The following is an 11,130-nucleotide window of genomic DNA, read 5'->3' as shown; positions in this document are numbered from 1 at the left end:
CATGGTGGTCAACAGGACCACAGGAGGATGGTGGGGTCCATATGCATCAGGCAGCAAGGCAGGAGGGGTGGTGGGACACTGGCAGGGTCCATGCATGGCCAGAGGGACCACAGGAAACCATCAGGATCCATGCATGGTGCTAAGTAGGACCAGGGGGGCCACAGGAGGCCATTGCTGTCCATGCATGGTGGTCCGTGGGACCAGAGGGTCCATGGGAGGATGGTAAGGTCCATGCATGGCAGTTGATGGGACCAGAAGGACCACAAGAAGCCATCAGGGTCCGTGCATGGTGGTCTATAGGACCAGAGGGGCCACAGGAGACCATCAGGGTCCATGCATGGTGGTCTATAGGACCCAGAGGGGCCACACCATGGTGCTGAGGACCACAGAGACCATCAGGGTCCATGCATGTGGTGGGGACCAATCCTGCAGCCTTGGTCACGGGTGGTGGGGTCCAGCCCTTGCAGGGTCATGGTTTGGTGGGACCAGGCTGGGTGAAAGACACGGGGCCTCCCATGGGGGTGATGGGGGGTTAGAAGCAGGGGGTTCTCCAGTGTGGTGGGGCTGGATGCAGGCAGAGCATCGCCATGATCATGGGCATCCTGCCCCAGATGCCTCCTCTATGTAGATCCAGCCTCTTTCCATGGGTCTCATCCTGGCTCCTCCATCCCCAGCACTCCCATCCCACCTCCCCAGCCTTGGCTCCACCTTTGGGGTCCGTAGGGATGTCCCCACGCTATTCACCCCATCACCAGCACTCCCATTGCCCCTCATCCCCCTCCATCCCATTGACCCCATTTCAGGTGAGAACCCTTTGAGGGTGCTTCCATTGAGGACATCGTCCCCGTTGTCACTCTATGGAGACAAAACCTGCAGCCTTAAGGCAGTTGAAAGCACACCCAGCCCTATGGCGTCCCCATGGCGTTCCCATAGTGTCCCCACAGGGCCCCAAGGCAGAGTCCCACCAAAGAGGGCCCCAAGGTGAAGGTGACACCTGAATGAACACCCACAGGAAGGGGACAGTCCCCGCTGGAGGGGAAGGTGGGTGGTGGCTGAGCCCTCGCCATGGTGCTCCAGTCACTCGTGTCCATCCCCACCACCCCACAACCTCCTCCCCGTGGGCTGGGGGGGGACGGGGACGGGACCATCCATGGTGTCCCCCCCGTCACCCCCTTCACTCAGCCCCTGCCATGGGGTGTCCCCCCTCGGGCTCCAGGCATCCATTGAGCTGGGGGTCGTATTCCTCATCCAGGAAGTCCAAGGAGTTGTTGCTGGGCAGGCCGCGGATGGTGAACTTGTGGGACACCTTCGTCCACTGCTCCCGGTTGCTGGCCACCCTCTCATAGAGCTCCGATGCCTTTCGGGAAGAGGTCCTGGAGCAACCTATAGGGGGAGAACCCATCAGCGTGGGGCTGAACCCGCCGAGGTGCGACCACGCCGCTCGGGAGCCCCACAGCGTGGGTAAGACCCAGCAGCCACGGGGGTGCTCACTTGTAGATGGGCATGGCGATGTGCTCCATGAAGCTGATCTGCAGCTCCGGGATGTAGGCTTTCTCCCGGTCCATCATCTCCAGCGGGCGGTTGCCCATGGCCTTCTCCTGTAGAGATGGTCAATGGCAATGGTCATCCCTTCTCCAGTCAGACCGTCATGGGATGGCTTGGGTTGGAAGGGAGCTTAATGCTCATCCAGTTGCAAACCCCGGACATGATGGGGGTGAGGATGGGATGGGAATAGACAGAAGGATAGAGATGGGGATGGGGACAAGGATAGGGATGGGGACAAAGATAAGGATGGAGATGGGAACAAGGATGGGGATTGGGACAAGGACGGGGATGGGGAAAAGGATGGGGACAAAGATAAGGATGGAGATGGGAACAAGGATGGAGAGAGGATGGGGATTGGGACAAGGATGGGGATGGGGAACAAGGATGGGGATTGGGATGGGGACAAGGATGGGGATGGGAAAAGGATGGGGATGGGGAAAAGGATGGATGGGGATGGGGAGATGGGAACAAGGATGGGGATTGGGACAAGGATGGGGATGGGGACAAAGATAAGGATGGAGATGGGAACAAGGATGGGGATTGGGACAAGGATGGGGATGGGGACAAAGATAAGGATGGAGATGGGAACAAGGATGGGGATTGGGACAAGGATGGGGATGGGGATGGGGATTGGGACAAGGATGGGGATGGGGACAAGGATGGGGATGGGGACAAAGATAAGATAAGGATGGAGATGGGATGGGGATTGGGGGATTGGGACAAGGATGGGGATGGGGAAAAGGATGGGGATGGGGACAAGGATGGGGATGGGGACAAAGATAAGGATGGAGATGGGAACAAGGATGGGGATGGGGACAAGGATGGGGATGGGGACAAAGATAAGGATGGAGATGGGAACAAGGATGGGGATTGGGACAAGGATGGGGATTGGGACAAAGAAAAGGATGGGAACAAGGATGGGGATAGAGATGGAGATGAGGATGGGAGTAGAGATGGGGATGAGGATGAGGATAGGGATGGGGATGGGGATGGAGATGGGGATGGGGAGAAGGATAAGGATGGAGGTGGGGCCATGTCAGGGACCCCTTCCATTAGAGCAGCTTGCTGTGTCCAACCTGGCCTTGAACACTGCCAGGGATGGAACACCCATAACATCTCTGGGCCAGACCTCCCTGCTCCACCTCCCACCTCACCCAAGCCCCTTTGGTGCTTGCCAAGAGCATTGGCCAAGCCCAAGCCTTGGTGCCACCTACCAGGTCACCCTGGGAGAAGAACTCCTTGTAGATCAGCTCCTGCAAGGGACAGGCTGTCAGCATGGAGGGGTGCACACCGGGGTGACCCCCCCACCCCATCCACCCCCCAGACCCCTCTCCATGTCCCCATGAGGCTCCCGGCATGGGGAGCTACTGCGTGGCCATGGGGTCCCTTCATGGAGGAACCACTTCCCTAGGACATGATGGGGGGCGGGTCGGTTCCAGTGCTGGGGGACATGCAGGTGCTATGGGGCAGCTCCTAAGGGGTCAGCCCCACGGTGGGACGCTCACCGCAATCTTCCTGGTGGTCTTCCAGCCCTTGGTCTGGTCGGAGAGGTCGCAGGAAGTCATGAGCAGGCAGAGCAAGAGGCTGTGGTGCTGCTTGTTCTTGGGGTCGTAGCCCACTGTGGGGCAGGGGTTGGGGGGCTCAGGAAGGAGCCCCACAGCCCCCATCACCCCTTGCATGAGGACTATGGGGACCAGCGGTGCCAACTCCCAGCCTTGGTGGGCTGAGGTCCCACCACAACCCCTTATCCCGTGGTCTTCACCTTCTGCCATCTTCTGGAGGTCCTTGAAGATGCGGAGGTGATGCGCCAGGTCGGTGGCCAGGATGATGTCCCTCATGAGGTCCAGCATGCGCTGGTAGTCCTGCAGGGCCAGGCAAGGTGACTACCAGCATCCCAAGAGCTGGATGCAGGGACGGGGAGCTCCGGTGGGATGTGGGATGCTCCGCGTGGAAGAGGGACCAAGCTTTGGGGCTCACCTTGCGGGAGAAGTGGTCAAAGATGTTGCAGCCTTGGCTGTTGAGGATGGCGATGGCTTGGGCAAAGTGATGCCGCTGCAGGAGGAGACGGGACCATGGAGCAGGCAGGGTGCAGGCAGGGTCCTGCCCCACCACCACGGCCAGGGTGGACCTTACCTCCATGACGGAGCCCTCTGAGCTGTACAGCGCAGCCAGGACTGATTTCTGCAAGGCAAAGAGGTGGGATCCATGGGGTTATGGGGGTGCAGAACCCCCGGGCCCCGTCTCCATCCCTGTCCCCACAACCCCTGCGCGTCCCAGCGCCGGGCTCGGCTCACCGAGGCCACCTGGAAGGAGTTATTGGTGCCTCTGTGGTCCAGGTCGTGGCACATGCAGGAGATGAAGAGGGCAAAGATCTCGATGTCTCTGAGATGGGGGAAGGAGGGAAACTGAGGCAGGCGGGAGGGCAGGGAACACCCCATGGGGACAGGGCACGGGGACGGGCTCCAGCCTTACTCCAGGTAGTTGACGAGCTCCAGGTTCTTGTAGAGCAGGTAGCAGAAGTGGGAGACGGAGAAGGCGTGCATCCAGTTGTGGTACGGGGGTCCCGGTAGCCCTTCTTCACCATCAGGCAGAACCTGGGGGGGGACACAGGGACATGGGTTGGGGGGGACTTTGTACCCATGGGGACCTTCACTTGGCTGGGTGGACCCCGGCAGGATGGGATGGGGATGGGGATGGGGAGAAGCATAAGGATGGGGATAGGGATGAGGACAAGGACAAGGACAAGGACAAGGACAAGGACAAGGAGGGTAAGGATAAGGGTAAGGATAAGGGTAAAGATAAGGGTAAGGGTAAGGATAAGGATAAGAGTAAGGGTAAGGGTAAGGATAAGGATAAGGATAAGGATAAGGATAAGGATAAGGATAAGGATAAGGATAAGGATAACGAGGAGAAGGAGAAGGAGAAGGAGAAGGATAACTATAACAAGGAGAAGGAGAAGGAGAAGGGTAACAGTAAGGGTAAGGATAAGGATAAGGATAAGGATAAGGATAAGGACAAGGATAACGATAACTATAACGAGAAGGATAAGGACAAGGACAAGGAAAAGGACAAGGACAAGGACAAGGACAAGGGTAAGGATAAGGATAAGGATAAGGACAAAGACAAGGAAGATAAGGATAAGGATAACAACAAGGATAAGGATTACAACAAGGATAAGGGGAAGGATAAAGATAACAAGGATAAGGATAAGGATAAGGATAAGGACAAAGACAAGGAAGATAAGGATAAGGATAACAACAAGGATAAGGATTACAACAAGGATAAGGGGAAGGATAAAGATAACAAGGATAAGGATAAGAATAAGGATAAGGATAAGGATAAGGATAAGGATGGGGATGATGACAAGGATGAGGAGACGGATGGGGACCCACCTGGTGAGCGTCTGACGATCCATCTTGTAGGTGTTGATGAAGTTCATGTCCTGCAGCATGCTCAGGATGGCCTGGGGAGGGGACAGGGGGGTGGCAGCGGGTGACAGTGCCCAGCAGGGTGTTGTTCCCCCCCCCGGCAGGCAGCTGCATTTTGGGACCATCCCCACAGTCCTCACCATGGAGGTGTCATCCTCGGGCAGCGAGCGCGGGGTGTAGGTGAAGTTGGCGAAGTTGGGGTCGATGGTGGCCACGGGCTGGATGCCCTCGTTCAGCAGCTTCGTGTACTCATCATCCGACACCTGCGGCGCGAGCAGGTCCCCAGGGGTCCCCACGCTGTCCCTGGGGCCACAGCATCCCCGGGACCCCTCCGCCACATTGGGTCACCACCGCGGGGTGGGGTGGGGGGCACCATGGTGGTGGTGGTGGGGGTCCCAGCTCGTGTCCCCATCCCTGTCCCCGCGTCCCCTCACCTTCATGTGGTACATCATCATCTCGTTGGCCAAGTGGCTGCGGTACTGCGCCTCGTTCACCTTCTTGTAGAGCAGAGACTGGGGGGTGGGAGGGGGGTTATGGAGCTCTGGAGGGGACCCCAAAGCCTCCCAGTACCTCCCAGTCAGCCAGCACATCCATGTGTGCCCTCCCCATCCATCCCTTCCCTTCCCATGCCATCCCATGCCATCCCATCCCATCCATCGCATCCCATTCCATCCCATCCCATTCCATCCTATCCCATCCTATCCCATCTAATCCCATCCATCCCATCCCCATCTTATTCCATCCCACCTCATACCATCCCATTCCCATCCCATCACATCCTATCCCATCCCACCCCATCACATCCCATCTCATCTCATTCCATTCCATCCCATCCCATCCAATCACAATCCGTCTCATCCCATCCTATCTCATCCCATTTTATCCCATCCCATTTCATCCCATCCCAATCCATCTCATCCCATCTCATCCCATTTTATCCCATCCCAACCCATCTCCTCCCATTTTATCCCATCCCATCTCACCCCATCCCATCCCCACCACCGCTTATCCCCAAGGAACGGGGACCACACAATGTCCCCCCATCATCCCTGTGCTGTGCCCCCCCCGGCTCCCCCTCGCCCCCCGTTGTTCACCCCTCCTCATACATGGGCGATGCTGATGCCGCAGTAGATGGAGAAGGCGGTGGCCAGGTCCTCATCGAACTTGCTGAACCAGGGCCCGTTGATCTTGTTCACCAGCTCCGCCACCCCGATCACCTCTGCAGGGAGACGGAGGGGCACAGGGGCAGGATCAGGCCCATGCCTGGGGACAGGATGGGGCCCCTGGGCTGCAGACGGTGATGCTGGGGACAGGATGGGGCCCAGGGACAATGGAAAGAGGGTGGTGCCCGCAAGCTGGGGACAGGATCGTGCCCCTGTGCTAGGGACAGGATCACACCCATGCGCTGAGGACAAAGCTGCGCCTGTGCGTTTGGGACAGGATGGTGCCCATGTACCTGGAACACTGCTGTACCCATGGCTGGGGACAGGATGGTGCCCATGTACCTGGAACACTGCTGTACCCATGGCTGGGGACAGGATGGTGCCCATGTACCAGGAACACTGCTGTACCCATGGCTGGGGACAGGATGGTGCCCATGTACCTGGAACACTGCTGTACCCATGGCTGGGGACAGGATGGTGCCCATGTACCTGGAACACTGCTGTACCCATGGCTGGGGACAGGATGGTGCCCATGTACCTGGAACACTGCTGTACCCATGGCTGGGGACAGGATGGTGCCCATGTACCAGGAACACTGCTGTACCCATGGCTGGGGACAGGATGGTGCCCATGTACCTGGAACAGTGCTGTGCCCATGGCTGGGGACAGGATGGTGCCCATGTACCTGGAACACTGCTGTACCCATGGCTGGGGACAGGATGGTGCCCATGTACCTGGAACAGTGCTGTGCCCATGGCTGGGGACAGGATGGTGCCCATGTACCTGGAACACTGCTGTACCCATGGCTGGGGACAGGATGGTGCCCATGTACCTGGAACACTGCTGTACCCATGGCTGGGGACAGGATGGTGCCCATGGCTGGGGACAGGATGGTGCCCATGTACCAGGAACACTGCTGTGCCCATGGCTGGGGACAGGATGGTGCCCATGTACCTGGAACAGTGCTGTGCCCATGGCTGGGGACAGGATGGTGCCCATGTACCTGGAACAGTGCTGCTGTGGGGACCCATGGCTGGGGACAGGATGGTGCCCATGTACCTGAAACACTGCTGTGCCCATGGCTGGGGACAGGATGGTGCCCATGTACCTGGAACACTGCTGTACCCATGGCTAGGGACAGGATGGTGCCCATGTACCTGGAACACTGCTGTACCCATGGCTGGGGACAGGATGGTGCCCATGTACCAGGAACACTGCTGTACCCATAGCTAGGGACAGGATGGTGCCCATGGCTGGGGACAGGATGGTGCCCATGTACCTGGAACACTGCTGTGCCCATGGCTGGGGACAGGATGGTGCCCATGTACCTGGAACACTGCTGTACCCATGGCTGGGGACAGGATGGTGCCCATGTACCTGAAACACTGCTGTGCCCATGGCTGGGGACAGGATGGTGCCCATGTACCTGGAACACTGCTGTACCCATGGCTGGGGACAGGATGGTGCCCATGGCTGGGGACAGGATGGTGCCCATGTACCAGGAACACTTCTGTGCCCATGGCTGGGGACAGGATGGTGCCCATGTACCTGGAACACTGCTGTACCCATGGCTGGGGACAGGATGGTGCCCATGTACCAGGAACACTGCTGTACCCATGGCTGGGGACAGGATGGTGCCCATGTACCTGGAACACTGCTGTACCCATGGCTGGGGACAGGATTGTGCCCATGTACCTGGAACACTGCTGTACCCATGGCTGGGGACAGGATTGTGCCCATGTACCATACCAGGAACACTGCTGTGCCCATGGCTGGGGACTGGATTGTGCCCATGTAAGAGGGACAGGATTGTACCTGTGTGCTATGGCCAGGACTGTGTCTGTGTACCAGGGACAGTGCTGTGCCCACGTTCTGGGGACAGGATCATGCCCATGTGCTGAGGACAGCATCATGCCACTGGAATGGTACCCAGATGCTGTTGACAGTGCTGTGCCCACGTTCTGGGGACAGGATTGTGCCCATGTAAGAGGGACAGGATTGTACCCGTGTGCTATGGCCAGGACTGTGTCTGTGTACCAGGAACAGTGCTGTGCCCACGTTCTGGGGACAGGATCATGCCCGTGTTCTGGGGACAGCACCGTGCCACCGGAGCGGTACCCAGATGCTGTTGACAGTGCTGTGCCCACGGGCAGGGGACAAGCCCTGTGCCCATGCGCTGAGGGACAGGACGGCGGCCACATCCTTGGGCCAACATTAGTGCCCGTGTGCCAGGGCCGGATGCTGCCCCCACGCCCCAGGGCACCCTTCCACCACCACACACACGGACCCCATCTCCCACCGCGGGCGCCGTCCCCGTGCCCCCAGCAGCCCTCACCCTGGCTCTCGTTCTTGATGGGGAAGCAGAGGATGTTCCTGGTGCGGAAGCCGGTGCTGTCGTCCACGCCGCGGTAGAAGAGCGGGTGGGAATAGGCGTCCTTGATGTTGAGGATCTTGCCGGTGGTGGCCACGTGCCCGGCGATGCCCTGGTCCGCGGGGATGCGGATCTCGTAGCTCTGCAGCAGGGACACGGATTGAGGCATCGTCAGCGCGCCTGTGGTGGCACCGAGCTGTGCGCTGCGGGCCATGGGGAGCCGGGCTGAGGACACTGGGGCTCAGCCTGGAGAAGAGAAGCTGTGAGGAGACCTCAGAGCAGCTTCCAGTGTGTGAAGGGGGCTGCAAGGATGCTGGGGAGGGACTCTTCATCAGGGACTGCAGTGATAGGACAAGGGGTGATGGGTTCAAACTGAAACAGGGGAAGTTCAGGTTGGAGATAAGGCAGAAGCTCTTCCCTGGGAGGGTGCTGAGGCGCTGGCACAGGGTGCCCAGAGAAGCTGTGGCTGCCCCATCCCTGGCAGTGTTCAAGGCCAGGTTGCACACAGGGGCTTGGAGCAAGCTGCTCTATGGAAGGGGTCCCTGCCCGTGGCTTTAGATGAGCTTTAAGCTCCCTTCATCCCAACCCATTCCCTGATTCCACATCACGCTGGGGACAGGGCCCCGGGCACCCCCCAAGCCCCCTCCTGCGCTCCCTGCGCTCACCTCATCGTCCACCACTCCTCCATCAAACACTTTGGCCACCAGCTCGTGGCTGAGCCGGTCCAGCAGGAACACGGAGCATCTGGAACAGACGCTGACGCTGCTGGCACCCGTGGGGGGGTCCCAGCACCCAATGGTGTCACCCACACCCCCCACCCCCCCCAGGGGCTCACTCACATCTCGGCGTTGCTGAGGTTTCGCGCCTCGGTGATGATCTCCTGGAGCAGAACGGAGACGTCGTCTGCGGGGAGGGGGGGTCAGGGAGCCGGGGCACGCAGGGACTGCCCGAGTACCTCCCCCCTGCTTCCCCTGCCCACCCATGCTGTGAAAGGGGGGGCTCTGCCTGCACCCCCCCACTGCAGGGGCATGGGAGCATGCGTGTGGACTTGTATGTGTGTGCATGTGTGCGTGTGTGTGTGCACATGTGTGCGTGCATGTGTGTGTGCACACCAGACGGTGACAGAGCCCATGCAAGTCGGCAGCAGCCTGTGCAGCGTGTGTGTGCAGCAGTGCATGTGCATGCAGGGCATGTGCGCGCAGCAGTGTGAATGCAGCGGTGCAGGTGTGTGTGCATCAGTGCATGTGCAGTAGAGTGTGTGTGTAGCAGTGCATGTATGTGTGCATGCAGGGCATGTGCAGCAGTGCATGTGGGTGTGCACCAGTGTGTGTGCAGGCAGTGTGCAGGCAGCAGTGCTTTGCGTGTGCAGCAGTGCGTGTGCGTGCAGCAGTTCATTAGTGTACATGCAGCAGTACATACATGCAGCAGTACATACATGCAGGAGTGCATGTGTATGTGTGGCAGTGTGCGTGCAGCAGTGTATGTGCATGCAGCAGCGTGTGCACAGCAGTGTATTAGTGTTCATGCAGCAGTACATACATGCAGCAGTGCATGTGTATGTGTGCAGTGTGCCTGCAGCAGTTCATGTGCGTGCAGCAGCGTGTGCACAGCAGTGTATTAGTGTTCATGCAGCAGTACATACATGCAGCAGTGCATGTCTATGTGCGGCAGTGTGCCTGCAGCAGCACACGCGTGCACACCCATCCCTGCGTGCACACAGCGCTCCGTGCTCATGCCGTGTGCACCCGTGCAGCACCAGTGCAAGCCCCCGGCCACCCCCCCGTGACCGTGTCCCGGCAGCACCCTCAGCGCTGCTCCCGCACCAGCACCTACCCAAGTGGGTGAAGAGGTTCTTTGCCACCTGCAGCAGCGCCTGGCGGGGACAGAGGGGCCAGGGTCAGCACCCGCCGCGACACGGGGCACACGCGTGTGCTTGGCATGACACGGCCTCAGGTGTGCTCCTCACCTGGCACTCGCACTTGAGCTTCTGCTCCTTCTGGAAGGCCAAGGTGCTGGTGAGCACCGTGGAGGTGTAGCAGAAGCAGTGCTGGATCTTGTGCTCGTCCGCCTCTGTATAGCTGCAGGGGGGGACAAGAGCCCAAGGGGGACACCAAGACAGAGCCCTCAGCAGGGCCCAGAGCGAACGGCCCAGCCCTCGCCCCACGGGGGTACCCAAAGGGCACCTGGAAGGGGTCCGGGTCCCCAGCTCACCTCTCACCGCTCAGCTTGTTGAAGGCGCAGGCCAATGCCACCACCTGGGAGGTGGCGCGGCTGATGACGGGGACGCAGAGCATGGAGGTGACCTCGCAGCCCAGCATGCTGCTCAGCTGCCTGTGCTCCTCCTGTGGGAGCAGGGGAGATGGGCGCCCCGTGGGACACCGAGGGGGACACTCACACAACCGTGTCCCCATCCGGGTCCGGGATGGGACCCACCTCGCTGATGTCCTTCAAGGTGATGGACTTCTTGTCCTCCACCACTTGCCCCAGGCGCCCGAAGGTGAGCTGCGTGTGGAGGGGACGGGTGAGCCCGTGGCACCCATTGCCCCCCAGCCCTCATCACCCCACTCACCGAGAAGCTGATCTCCTCCTCCAGGACACGGTCCCCCACCACCTACAAGAGATG

The 11,130-nt window shown here is 59.7% G+C and overlaps 1 protein-coding gene across 1 annotated transcript in view; it reads right to left on the bottom strand.

Moving 5' to 3' along the window:
* Positions 1–1,159: 1,159 nt before the first annotated feature.
* LOC130595573 (cGMP-dependent 3',5'-cyclic phosphodiesterase-like) overlaps positions 1,160–11,130 on the bottom strand; it is a 10,898-nt gene continuing 927 nt past the window's right edge. The window contains 23 exon segments of the mRNA XM_057402450.1: positions 1,160–1,360; positions 1,362–1,383; positions 1,492–1,598; positions 2,760–2,798; positions 3,051–3,163; positions 3,308–3,407; positions 3,523–3,597; positions 3,679–3,726; positions 3,840–3,927; positions 4,018–4,108; positions 4,111–4,139; positions 4,938–5,008; positions 5,114–5,236; positions 5,408–5,485; positions 6,080–6,192; positions 8,472–8,649; positions 9,173–9,251; positions 9,347–9,410; positions 10,341–10,380; positions 10,474–10,585; positions 10,719–10,849; positions 10,941–11,009; positions 11,077–11,118. Of these exon segments, the coding sequence (XP_057258433.1) occupies positions 1,175–1,360; positions 1,362–1,383; positions 1,492–1,598; positions 2,760–2,798; positions 3,051–3,163; positions 3,308–3,407; positions 3,523–3,597; positions 3,679–3,726; positions 3,840–3,927; positions 4,018–4,108; positions 4,111–4,139; positions 4,938–5,008; positions 5,114–5,236; positions 5,408–5,485; positions 6,080–6,192; positions 8,472–8,649; positions 9,173–9,251; positions 9,347–9,410; positions 10,341–10,380; positions 10,474–10,585; positions 10,719–10,849; positions 10,941–11,009; positions 11,077–11,118 (1,998 nt within the window). The 3' untranslated portion in view covers positions 1,160–1,174.

This window comes from Pezoporus wallicus, unplaced genomic scaffold (genome assembly GCF_028554395.1).
Source record: "Pezoporus wallicus isolate ANWC-B61680 ecotype Strahan unplaced genomic scaffold, APGP_CSIRO_Pwel_v1 contig_12719, whole genome shotgun sequence".
In the NCBI taxonomy this organism is placed as follows: domain Eukaryota; kingdom Metazoa; phylum Chordata; class Aves; order Psittaciformes; family Psittacidae; genus Pezoporus; species Pezoporus wallicus.
Note: the sequence above shows the minus strand (reverse complement) of the source record. Positions and strands in the feature narration are given on the sequence as shown.